We start from the raw sequence: 13,403 nt of genomic DNA, 5'->3' as shown, positions 1-13,403 counted from the left end.
TAAAGACCAAAAGACAGCTGTTCAGCTGTACACACAGTACAGCACTACAAATACAGTAAAACACATTCTATAAGAAGTGTGGCTTTCATGTTAGAATAATGCATATTCTGCAGTTCTATTGCACTTTGGTCTGATGTGATAAAATAGTGTAGCGTCATATCCGACACCACAATATTGCACCAAAGAGTTTATTTTTTCGTTTAAACAAACCTGTGTTCTTAATGTACCCTGTCAGTATTTTATGCATTGTACTTGTATGCACTTTGTGATTCAATATCTGTGAAAGGTGCTATATAAATAAAATGTACTTGTTTACTCACTTTACTGATACAGTCGTCTTTAAACGACTATGGTGTTAACAAAGACATTCTCTGCTCCCACGACACTCAAACCTGCTGCTTTTATAGTTTTCTTCATCCAAAGGTTTGACCAATATGAGACCTATTTAATCACTGTAGTTAAGAGTCAGTGTGATAGGAAAATTCCACACTGTATAAATAATACTTGTAAAACCTGATTAAATTGTCTTGTGAGGCTTTCTTGTCATCATCATCATCATCATCATCCACTCCCCTTGTGGAGGATAAAAAAAAAAGCATGGATCAAAGAAGCCCTTTCTCATTGGCTGCAGCTGATAATAATGCAGCATGTTTAGGAAAATCAAGTAAGACTTTTGACAGTATTTGCAGAAACCAAACAACCTCCACCATGAGCAAGCACTTGAAGAGAATGAAGCTGGGGGTGGCTCAGGCTCAGGGTGGGCGGTGTGTGTAAGAGGAAGAATGCATGATACATGATACAGTGAAGTGGTGAATAAAGCTGCTTTAGAGGTGTAACCTCGTACCTTGTTATGACATCAGCAGAACAGCTCGCATGGCAGGCTTGTCAAACCGGTGTAGGAGCCTGCAGCGCTGACGCAGCCAGGCACAGAGACAGAGAGAGGGAGAGGAGTCACCTGTGCAGCCGCCTTTACTGCCTCATCCTCGGATTCACTTCGTCACCACTCCTCGTCCTCTTGTGTGTCTGCGCTCATGGAAACAAGAAGCAACTTCGTGTGAAATTAAAGTGGATCTAACGAAGAGAAGAGGGGGGAAAAAAAACTTTCATAGATTGAGAAACAAGACGGACAGAAACATCCATAACTATGGAAATGAATGGTGTCAACAAGACAAGCGAAGGTGAGACGAGTTTTAAATGTTTTGTTTTCACTTTTAACGACTTTTTTTTATTATCATTAATTGCGAATTTAACTGTATCCGACAGTAGGGTCGGATTTGTTTATGGTCTATCGAAAGGTGTGGCCCTGTAATCAAGTCTAGTTTCACCGTCGCTGCAAGCAGAAACAAGTTCTGTCAAATCAATAAAGCACAGAGGACAAACACAAGAACTGCAAACACAACCGTTCACAGGCTCTTGTCTTTCTGTCTCTCTCATCTGTGTTCAGGCATCTTAGATAGTTTTTGTTGTTGCGTTTCTTTTATCCAGGCTGTTTTAAGTTTAAACATTTTTGGCTTGGTTTAAATCACAGCGCGCACCAGTGTCGCGATTAAGCCGCCAGGTGGCGCGCGTAAAGCACACATTTCTGATTCACTGATTCTGATCCATGGGTGTTCTTTTGAGGTTAAAGGTTGGATATGACAGGGTGATCATTTAGGGACCGTCAATAACTTTGATAACTTTGCAACAGGAAGTTATTGACCGTACCTAATTCAACCAACTGTTCTCAAACTGTGGGACGTGTACCACCAGTGGAACGTGAGATTCCTCTGGTGGTACTTGAAAGAATGGGCAATTGCTGAGGGCAGCATTCTCTAGGGGGCGCCATGAGAATGAGAAATACTCAGGTCATCATGTTGTGTGTGGCAAATGGGCGCCCTCTACAGGCGGTCTGCCCAGGGCGTCATAAAGGCCAGGACCACCATCACTGCTATGCTACTATACAGTATATACCAGGGTGTGGGATCGGAGTGGAGCTGAGGATTTTCGACCAGAGTAGAAAAGTAAAAACATTTTTTTTAATAATAAACCAGACCTGACCTCCATGCCATGTTTCAGGAGTTTTCAGGAGCATAGTAACCCCCTCAAAAATGACCGGAACACCACCGATATAATAATAATAATAATAATTATAATACTAATAATAATAAAAAATAAAATAATAATGATCTGAAGGATAACAATAGGGTCCCTCGCAGTCACTGCCTGCAGGAGACTGCTGCTCCTGCCATTGTTAGTGGCTCAGGCCCTAATAAATAATCTAATCTTAATTGTAGCGTAATTTCACTATAAGTATATGTGAGGAAGAGGAGGACGATGAGAGAGCAAATGATCTTATTGGGAAAAAAAATCTGACTCCTGTGAAAAGTCGTTGGCTGACTATTTACACCACTGTATTGTTACGTTGGTGATAATGATGTTATATTTTCCCAGGTGGGACTTGCTGTAAAAAGTTTGCAAAACCACTGGTTTAGGGATCCTGTTCAAACTGGGAAAACGTTAAAACCAGATTTAATCTTGCATCATCATGAATACATTTTTATTGTGAACTATATATTGTTCCATACCAACGCAAACACTTTTATTTTGAAAATCTGTGAAATATCTGTCCTCCTATGAATACTTTTACACTTTTAAAGTGTTTTACTTGACCGGGCCCCCTACTGGCCAGACTAGATGCTTAGTGGCCCCAAGGTCATTTAAGTTTGAGACCCCTGTCTCAGGGGCCTTCCACTCAAAAACGGCATTTTAAAGCTTTTAAAACTTTAACTTTTAGACCAGTACTTTAACTTAGTGGTAGCCTACTTTTACTTTTACTCTTTCCACCTCTGGATGAGGTTAGGTTTTTAAAACAACATTTTAAGTATCCCCTCCAAAAAAGGGCAAAAAGTGGACAGAGCTTTTCAACGACAGTACACTGTCCACACGAGCAGTGAAGTGGTAGAAGTACGTGCGTTGTGTGTGTGGGTCCGCTGCTGCTGCTGCTGCTGGGACACGCGTGGAAAGTGAACTTTGACTGCGGATGGTTGACGCCCTGTCGCGCAGTGGTCGCTCGGCGCTGCTGTGCGCTAACAACAGCAGCAGCAGCAGTGTGGAAGAGGAGCAGCTGCCGAGAGTATCATGGAGTGTGTGCACGGAAGAACTGAAGCCGACGAGACACAGCGCCGCGTCAGGAACCAGAAGACCATCCAAATGAACGTGAAGCTGCTCGGTAGGCTGCTGCACCCACACCTGAAAACCCGTAGACCTGTAGACCTCAAGACCTGTAAACGTGTAGACCTGAGAGCAGAACCTCGACTCTGTAGATCTCTTCTCCTGTTTACATGTCAACTGGCAACAAGATCATTCTGTCTTGGATTGTGCTTCATCGAAATACCCTTTCAAAAAAAAAAAAGAGACTCACGCATGTTGAACGTTAGTACGTAAGTATATTAAAAAACAAACAAACTACTATTTACCTAGTACCTAGTAACTTTATTAGGTACACCCAATCACCTGCTTAAATATCTAATCCGCCAATCACATTGGCAGCAACATCAGTGCATTTAGAGATGTAGAGATTTGGTCGAGACGACCTGTGAAGTTGAAACTGACCATCAGAATGAAGAGGAATGGTGCAGCACTAATCCTCATGTGCATTATTATCTAACTAGACAGGCCAGTAATCTTCATGCGGCTTCATGTAAAACATCCTGATGTCAGTTTTCAAGCGTGATCTCGCCGTTATCTGTTTGATGTGCTACAATATAACTCACTAACTAACTAACTAAGTGGAGTTTGCATGTTCTCATGTTTTCTGTGTGTGTGTGTGGGGGGGTTTCCTCTGGGTTCTCTGGTTTCCTCCCACTGTCCAAAAACATGCAATATAGGGATTAGACAAACTGGACACTCTCAATTGACTACTGATTACTTTAAAGTCTTGTATTCATGTGTGTGAATGAAATAAATAATAAAATATATGCAAGTTGTAATGTGTGAGTTTATGTTTGTTTTGGTCAAGACTGTGTGAAATGGACGTAAAGCTCAGCAGATCTGAAGGAACATTAAGTTTCATCTTCTTTTTTTTTTTTTACTCTTTGTCCCCTGGTCTCTCAGGCATGGAGGGTGATCCCAAAATCAAGTTCCTCCTGGACGGCGGGGATCTTCTCAAAGTGCGGTCCTCAAACTGGAAGAAGACCCGCTACTACAAACTACAGGAGGACTGCAAGACCATGTGGCAGGAATCCAAGAAGACCTTCAAGTCAAAACAGACCTGTGAGTGCTGGCCCAGCGTTCCGCCGACATGTGTGTGAGACCCGCCTGCAAAAACTGACACACATCTGTGTCTCGCACACCTGTTCTTTACTTCTCGTTACACTTAACTATTATTATCTGATGACTGATGTAACTTGAGGATTCTCTTTCTCCGGTCAGACAGACCTTTACATCAAGGATTACAAAAGTCAAAGACTTATCACATGGCTATAAAAGATTTCTCTCTGAAAGACCTTGGTATTATCATCCACATCTGCGTTAGTCATGATAGCAGTGATGTTTTGTGGGTGTGTTTGTGGTTTTAAATAGCACTGCTTGTATTTTTTTCCTGCTCTGGTCCAAAGCTGTCAGTCTTTATTGTCTTTATTGCTGTGGCTGTCTCTGATAACATGAGCGCTGCACACCGGTGAGCTCAAACTTCAGGAAAAGCTCCGTTTCGACTACAAACTTAAGTGTGGTGTCAGTAAAGTGCAAACAGGACGCTGATGTTTGCCAAGCAGGCAGGTCTGTGAGATTTGAAGATACCACACGTAGAAAAGAGCGTTTATCATCGGGACTAGACAAACCTAATCAGGACTATGGTCGGGAAGTCCTTAATTAAACACAATGCACTGAGTACAATGGAACACATGTGGCTTTTCTATTGTCTTCAGTCTCGCTCGACGAAATCGCTGCGGTGAACCTTGGCCGACAGTCGGAGGGTCTGAAGAAGTACACGGAGGAGCAGGTGGAGGGCCGCTGCTTTTCCATCATGTTCAAGGGTCGTCGCAGGAACCTGGACCTCATCGCCAGCTCTGAGGAGGAGGCCAAGCAGTGGGTCAACAGCCTGGAGAAACTCATCACCCACATGAGCAACCTCAGCCCGCAGCAGAAGACCGAGCAGTATCCTTCTCCTGGTAGTGTGGGTCAACATTCATGACTTTTAGAGTTATATTATAACACACACACACAACTGCTTTGAACGTTTTTGATTTGTGAAATGTTTCTCCTTTTAACGGTTTTTAAAAAAGAAAAAAAAGTATAGTATAGAGTTTTAAACAAATGTCATTTAATATAAACAAAACATTTTCAGCCAAATAGAAAATAATACTATTTCTATATTTGAGCGTGAGGTTATTAGGAAATAGCTGCCCTCAGCCACCAAAAGCCCTTACATTAAACTCTTCAGTTGGATCTTAGCCTGCCTGAGGAAAGCTGATAAAAACAAAGATGAAAAGCTGAGTCTGTCAGAACTGAAAAACTTCCTCCGCCTCATCAACATCGAAGTGGACGATGACCACGCAGAAATGATCTTCAAGGTTTGATAACTACACACGGTTTCACTAAAACAACATTCCATTACTGTGGATAAAACCATAATTCTAACGTCCTATATCGTCATACAGAAATGCGACAAGTCAAAATCCGGATACCTGTCCGGAGAGGAGATTGAACATTTCTACGACCTGTTGACCCACCGCGAGGAAATCAACGTGATCTACGAAACCTACGCTCAAACCGCCGGCTTCATGACTCCCGAAAACCTGGTGGAGTTTCTGATGAAAGAGCAGAGAGAGAAAGCCACACTGGCAGAGGCTCACAGGATCATCGAAAATCATGAGCCAGATGAAAATGGTCAGTACCTCATGTGAAGTGGTGTTGTTTTTGCTGGTTGTTTGTCAGACTGCACTCGGAGAAAAGGGAAACACTTGTTGTTTGTAGTGGAATTTGTAATTTTGCTGCACTTCCTGCTGTTTGTTGTCACTCGCTTGCAATATCTTTGTTTCAACAGTGTCTGCCTCACTTGTTTGTAAATTAGTAAGTCATGCACCGCGAGAGCATGAGCCGTGACCCCAGACCAAAGTTTTTTAAGTTATGTTGTTCACAGATAAACAAACAAACAACCATAGTGGAGGTAATTCCAGCTTCTAGCTTTAAAATCATTGTGATGTCTGACTGATTTGTAATGAGAGTTGATCCCCTGTCCCTGCAAGTCAGTTTGGTGTAGCAACACTGTGATGTGTTGTAACACTGTAAGTGTTCACCTTAATGATAGTCAGAGAGTCGAGCTGTTAGAATCAGGCCCAGTATGTTTTTAATTGTTGGTAGTTGGATTTAAAGTAATAGTAGGGATCAGACGTTTGACCATAAGTGACTGCTGACTCTGTGGGTGGGACCTGCATTTGTGCCAGTGTTCCGCACTGGTGAGTAATTGTAGATTAAACAGCCATAACTTTGTGTGCTAATGTGTAACTTCAGGAGGCCGGTGCTACCTGTGCTGCCACAGGAGTGAAAACATCATGGCAGACACGCAGCATTATAACTAACCAGTCTCAGGCCTTTCACACAGAAACTAGACTAAAACGTCTGCCAATGATTTCATCATTTGACTCTTGGCTGACGTCCTGTTGGTTTCTCCTCCGCCTCTCCGCCTTACTTCACTTCCTGAATATCTTTAGTGAGGAAAAGCATGTATTCACTGACAGTTGTTTACTGTGTGGTACTGAAAAACTACGTGAGTGATAGGTGTCAGAATACAGAGCTATTTAACTTGACATAGGGCAGAAGGCGGGGCACAACCTGGACGAGTCGCCAGTCCATCACAGGGACACACATATAGAGACAGACAACCATTCGAAAGTCAATCTGAGTCATTTTATTTTAGTCTTTTCAAGGATCTTTTGGAGGAGGTTTTATTGCCTTAAATTGAATATGACGCCCATAAATGTGTATGTAATTGCTACTGGTTCTGGTACTTTCTTTACAATGGCCTTGCTTTACAGAGGTCACCATCAACAGCCCACATGGGCAGACCAGCCAGAGAAGTATGAGCTGTTATGCCACAGTAGTTCCCTATAGCCGTGTTTCAATCATGGTCTGGTACAGTATGGTACAGTTTTGGAATGGTAAAGCCCTCAGCCAGGCTTATGTTACCGTACCATTACTTTGGTACCCCAAGGGAAGGTTACTGAAAAATAACATGCCATAATGCCCTTTGGAAAGGGAACGATGAGCGGAGGAGTATATATACGTGATATAATATTTACATTGCCAGCTTACTGTTGCTTTCATTTGCCCCTGTCACATCAGCTGCGTTTACGCTTTGTGTTCTTTCAGTCAAGGCGAAGAAGCTGCTGTCCATAGACGGCTTCATCATGTACATGCATCATCCAGAGGCCATGCTCCTAAATTCAGACCACCAGGAAGTGTACCAGGACATGAGTCAGCCCCTCAATCACTACTTCATCTCCTCCTCGCACAACACCTACCTCATGGAGGATCAGCTCAAAGGGCCCAGCAGCACAGAGGCTTACGTCAGGTAAGGACCCTCATGTGAGCGCATTCAGAGTCCGCTCTGAAAGTCTTGCGTCATGTCAGCCGCTGCTTCTGCTGTGACGGTTAATCTTTACATGAAGTTTCTGCTTGTCGTCAAACTCAACAGAACTCCTGATTTGACTTTAACCACTGTCGTCTCTTGTTAGCACTTTAGAAAACTAAGCAAACAACTGTAGTGTATGCACGGTGTACCTGAATAGTCATGTCATATATGTTATATTTAAGGCGCGCTAATATGGACTTTTTTGCAAACACATAGTTTGAATGTGGTAGTAATGTGGTAGTGTGGATGTAGCCTCAGTCAGTGACGGTGGACGTGTCTCTCAGAGCTCTGCTGAAGGGCTGCCGCTGTGTCGAGCTGGACTGCTGGGACGGATCAGACGGTGAGCCACTGATCTACCACGGCTTCACACTCACTTCTAGGATCCTCTTCAAAGATGTCATCAAAGCCATCAAGGAGAATGCATTTAAGGTGTGTTTGGTTGTGTCGTATTTGGGTATCGTTGGACATATTATGCTATAGTTTCCCTGTCAAAACTCGTCCTTCCTGTCCGGCGTCATCCTCAGACGTCCGAGTACCCTGTGATCATCTCCTTGGAGAACCACTGCAGCGTGGAGCAGCAGAAGGTTATGGCCCACCACATGAACTCCATCCTGGGCAGTGCTCTCATCACTGCTCCCCTGGAGGACGACATGCCCACAGATTTCCCATCTCCTGAGGTCAGTCTTCACACAAATCTGCTTTACCACAGGTTTTGCCATTCACCCATTCATACAGTGCAGTCATGTGCAGCGCTTTTCCTGTCACACATCCATCGTACCCATTCACACACTGCTGGCACTTGGGGCAGGGACTGACACTCACTTAACAAGGGTTCCCACGGGGATCCTTGAAAAAAAAAAGTCAAGGCCCTTGAAAGTTCTTGAAAATCGGCCTTAATAGCAAGAAGTGCAAGAAAGAAAGTTGATTTAGGTAAATGTTCTCGCCTCCACAACAGATGTTGAGTTGCAATTACCAGCGAGAGAGTTACGTTAAGCACGATTACGTGAGCAAATGACGTGATGTTCGGGAAATGCAAATTCCAAGATCTCCGGCTCACCACAGAAAATGACAAAGACTGACTTTGCCCAAGATCCCGAGGAAAATCACTTGTCCAGATGCAGAGCGTGCTGCTAATCCATACAAGTGGACGCCATGGGCGAAGCAGCTCTTACAAAGTCATTGAATTTGATATCAACCAAGGTGTGAACCCTGTTACCCAAGGAAAGACACTCTATAGGGACACGTCGTCTTGTAGACTCGCGGAGCTGGGAATTGAACCCCTGACCCTCCGTTTTGCTCTAATACTGATCCACCGTCGCCCACCCATGAGTTCCGCGTAAAGTTGCAGAGACTTAGATTAAATTAGATTAGGCAGTGGGTCACATTACTGATAGTGCTTTATAAAGAGCGGGGATTGGAACATTATTCAACAACCTGTACTTTTTTTTCCTTCAACACCGCCTCATTTTAAGACGTGTGTAATTTGCTTATGTTTATAATTTTATAACTACTGTTGGAGCAGCAAACATTGTACGGTTCCTTCTTGACTTATTCTATGTGCACATTCACTTCCAGGAATTAAAAGGGAAGTTCCTGATCAAAGGGAAGAGGTTAAATAAACTGGAGGCTTCCTATAGAGCTGAGGCAGAGGCAGAGTTGACCGACGTGACAGAGGAGGAAGAGTCAAATGATGAGGACGAGGAGAAGGAGAAGGAGAAATCCAAGGTTGGATTTACACTTCGATGACAGATTAATAAACAAAAAGACATTTTTTTACTTAACAAGCTTCTTTTTTTTTTTTTAAACATGTACAAGAAAAAGAAGCTGAAATTGGCAAAAGAGTTGTCCGACATGGTGATCTACTTCAAGAGCGTCCACTTCAACGGCTTTGAGGACGCCGTGAAAAACCTGAGCTTTTACGAGATGTCGTCCTTCAAGGAGGGAAAGGCCGTGGGGTTTTCAGAGGAGTCAGGTGACCTGATTTATGTTAAATATTCATTTCTCAGGCTGGGTTTTGAATATGAAAAAATGAGTTCTCATTCCATGTCAAAGTTTGATACCTAAGGAGTTAAAACAGCGTCAGTGGGCCAGTAAGTATGCAACATGCTGTTTGACTCATGTTTGGCTGTGTTGAGGCATGCAAAAACAAGATATGATCACAGCTCATTCCCTGTGTCTGTGTTTTTAGAGGCTGGTGCTTATTTAACCAATGCAGGTATGACCTGAATCAAAAATGATGAATCAATGCACCAGCCCGTGTGAAATCAGATCCTGTGTTTGCACTAGATGTCCGTCTGTCTGCCTGTCTGTCCTGCTCATGACCAGAACATTTGCTTTTTAAAGCTTATTGTCTTTGTGCTTTTCCACAGCAAATCTCTTCGTCCGTCACAATGTGCACAAGGTGAGTCGCATCTACCCAGCGGGCTCAAGGACCAACTCATCCAACTACAACCCAGTGCCACTGTGGAACGCCGGCTGCCAACTCGGTACCAACTGCTCATTGTGCAAAATGAAAAAAAAAAAAATAGCTGCAATTGTTAATGTTAATTTAAAAAAAATACTTTTCAGTGGCCCTAAACTTCCAGACGCCCTGCTCAGAGATGGACGTGAACCAGGGCAGATTCTTGATTAACGGGAAGAGTGGCTACGTCCTGAAACCAGCTTACATGCGGGACATAGCCACAGAGTTTGACCCCATCACACTGACCCGTGGAGACTGGCTGAAGCACAAGATGCTCCATGTCATGGTGAGGACTGTGAATACACACACACACACTCAAGCATTCACTGTCACATCATGTTCTCCGTTAAAAAGCTCATAAATACTTTTTTTGTGTTGCCGTTTTATCGCCGCCTGTCACCAGATTATATCAGCACAGCAGCTCCCCAAACTGAACAAGAAGAAGTCCTCCATCGTGGACCCGATGGTTACGGTGGAGATGTACGGCGTGCCGGCAGACGTCGCTAAGAAGGAAACCCATACTGTTGAAAACAATGGTACGTCTACATCCACCATTACTGTACATTTACTGATCTGACGTATATACAATGGATTTAGTATTTTTGCAGCAGCCTTAAATTTCAGTGAATGGGGTCACTGAACAAAAGGCCACATTGATACAGGCAGCACAGTCACTTGTTGTTGAATACAGTCTTGTATAAAGTACCTTAAAGGGATTACTTGAGTATCTTACCAGAAAATGACTGAAGTCACTTTTTTATGATATTACTTAAGTGAAAATCTTAAAGTATAAGACATTTACTGTACTTGAGGAGTTAGGTTGCAGCGTGTGAATGGTAAAACTATCGTGTAAAGCAGCTCATCAAGACTAGAAAACCATTATCAACTCTTCTTCTTCTTCTGCTTTTATTTGGCAGTAATGAGCAACAAAGATAGTTAGAGTAAAAGTTGCTATAAATGTAAATAACAAAGGTACACGTACAGATACGTGCATTTTGTTCTTAAGTTCAGTAATGAAGTGTTTGTGCTTCGTTACATTACAACAAATTCCTGCTCTGCTCACACTGCAGAGTGTTTTTCTTCCAACCAGTAAAACCACAACTCCACAAGTGAAGCATTTACACCCTCTGGGCATCGGGAGAGCCTTTAAATTAGATGAAGCAGGAGAAAAGATCACCATAACTATGACAATAGCGCACGGAATGTGGCAAACTGAAAGTGACAGCGAAACATGATGTCACTGAGGGTGTGTCTCCTCCATATGTCCTTTCAGGGTTTAACCCCTCGTGGAATGAAAGCTTCCAGTTCGATGTGTACGTGCCAGACCTGGCACTCGTGCGCTTTATGGTGGAGGACCACGACTCCACGTCTGACAACGAGTTTGTCGGACAGTACACGCTTCCATTCAACAGCTTGAAAATGGGTGAGTTTGGGGGGGTGTTGGGGATGTGGATGATCGCTGTGTTGATCAGAGTACACAACTAACCAGTCGGACTGCGTGTTGTTGTTGATCTGTCATTGAAAGATATTCAAATAAGAAAGTGTGCACCGCTGGGACTGTTTACAAACAAACATTTTAACGTCCCACCTGAAGCGGTCAAGTGGTAAAGTTTAAGCTCCTGATTCTGCGCGGCATCCGCGTGGATGTGGTCAGATAATGAAATGTACATCACACTGAGCCAAGCACAGCTGGTACAGGCAGATGATTAAAGTGTTGAAAATTCATCACCAAAAAAAGTCCATTTACTCTTTTTAATCTAATAATGATGATAACAGTACATTTTATTTGTAAGTGCATTTTCAAACACTCATGGTTACTTTTTTTTTGACTTGAAAATATAGTTCAACAATGGTAAAGGTATCAAATTCATCTTTAATTATTTTATATATAATTCATACACTTATTTCTTTTGGTTATGTATTTTGCGTGTTCGTCATCGGCCCGGCTGTGACGTGAGAGGGGTCAAAGTTCATAGGATGGATTAGGTTTTGGTCAAGGAGGACACGGGTCAAAAACACCTTTTCAACTTTGCAGTGTCCACTTGTGTCCAGAGTTACCGTGACTGATGGAAAAATGTGGCGTGGTTGCATTTGGACATATACTTCCTTTCAAAATAAAAGCACGTCGGCCTTGGTAACTCTGGACACAAATGGACTCTACACAAATGTTAAAAAGTTAAGATATAAGATAAAACACATTCAACACAGTAGATGGAGTTTAAAAATGAATACCAGAGTTTAAAATACAAAAAAAAACATGACAGACATACTTATGGGTTGTAGTATATTCACTTTCTATCAATAAACCCTCGTAAATGTTCCACACCGGGCCTTTAAAGCCACTGATAAGGCTTTGTTTTCACACTTAATAAATGAACAAAGACGTGGAGACGTCTCTTCTCTGCGTTTCTACTCTGCACAAAGAGCTCCTCGTGTCTCATCACTGACTGCTGCTACTCTGTGCTCCCACACAGGATACAGACATGTGCCTCTGCTCAACAAGAATGGAGACCGCCTCCCTTCAGCTGGACTCTTTGTACACATAATGGTCGTAGATGCTAAGTGAGGAGTCGCAGACCGGAATGTCGCTCCGCAGGAAACTGGGACCTCCATTACGCATCCGTGCCTTAGCTTTTTTTAGTTCCATTTTATGATCTTGTTTTTTTTTTGCCCTGTAGTTTCAGTTCCTGACTAACGTATTGGCTTTGTTTTAGAAAGTTGAACAACTACTGCAAACGTAACACTACATTCTTCTCAACCAGTCAAAAGTAAAGGTCGTTCAGTATCTGGAGATGAGTTTTTCCAGGTGGTGTCTCAGGCTTTATATCACTCCGGATTACTGACGAGTTGCACTACAGTTAAACAATGTTTAGTTTGCAATGGCATTGATTTTTTATTTTTTTTCTTCAGAAAACTTGCTGCTCAGTTTTTGTTCTGTCTATTTAAATCTTTTAATTCCAATGACCATTTTATAAATTCTGGAGAAACCTAATTCAACAATGGAATCTCATGCTTTGTCTTCATCAGCAATTTTAGTCAGAAAGTATGATTATTGTTCATGTAACATCATCTACTTAAATCTTTTTATAACACAAAACATGTGTCTGTCATTTATTCCCCCCCACAAGCATGAAACACAGATAAGACACCTGTGGCACTGTTAGGATGAACCATAAAACAATCTTCTACTACTACAGCTGTGTCGTGGGCAATAACTGGTTTACTAATTAACGACAATAGCAGCGCTTGTGGCTCGATAGTTGCCTGTGGCGCGTTTTAGAGTAAAAACCAAGTATCTGTTTATGCACAAATAAAGCCGGACTTCCCAAGTCC

General features: G+C 42.6%; 1 protein-coding gene across 4 annotated transcripts; it reads left to right on the top strand.

The window, feature by feature from the left end:
• Positions 1-845: 845 nt before the first annotated feature.
• Positions 846-13,167, top strand: LOC131456743 (1-phosphatidylinositol 4,5-bisphosphate phosphodiesterase delta-1-like). Of its 4 annotated transcripts, none has more exons than XM_058625352.1 (15): positions 846-1,178; positions 4,093-4,281; positions 4,905-5,133; positions 5,420-5,549; positions 5,637-5,865; positions 7,348-7,549; positions 7,894-8,038; positions 8,134-8,286; positions 9,185-9,334; positions 9,425-9,581; positions 9,979-10,095; positions 10,178-10,356; positions 10,474-10,606; positions 11,344-11,493; positions 12,545-13,167. In XM_058625352.1, exons 1-15 carry the CDS (start codon positions 1,145-1,147, stop codon positions 12,634-12,636), a joined length of 2,289 nt encoding a protein of 762 aa, XP_058481335.1. In that variant the 5' UTR covers positions 846-1,144; the 3' UTR covers positions 12,637-13,167. The 4 variants fall into 4 exon arrangements, with proteins under 4 accessions (XP_058481335.1, XP_058481346.1, XP_058481318.1 ...); XM_058625363.1 differs by having other exon boundaries at positions 848-1,178; positions 4,093-4,251; XM_058625335.1 differs by lacking the exon at positions 846-1,178 and adding an exon at positions 3,060-3,208.
• Positions 13,168-13,403: the final 236 nt, after the last annotated feature.

This window comes from Solea solea, chromosome 1, assembly GCF_958295425.1.
Source record: "Solea solea chromosome 1, fSolSol10.1, whole genome shotgun sequence".
NCBI lineage: Eukaryota > Metazoa > Chordata > Actinopteri > Pleuronectiformes > Soleidae > Solea > Solea solea.
Note: the sequence above shows the minus strand (reverse complement) of the source record. Positions and strands in the feature narration are given on the sequence as shown.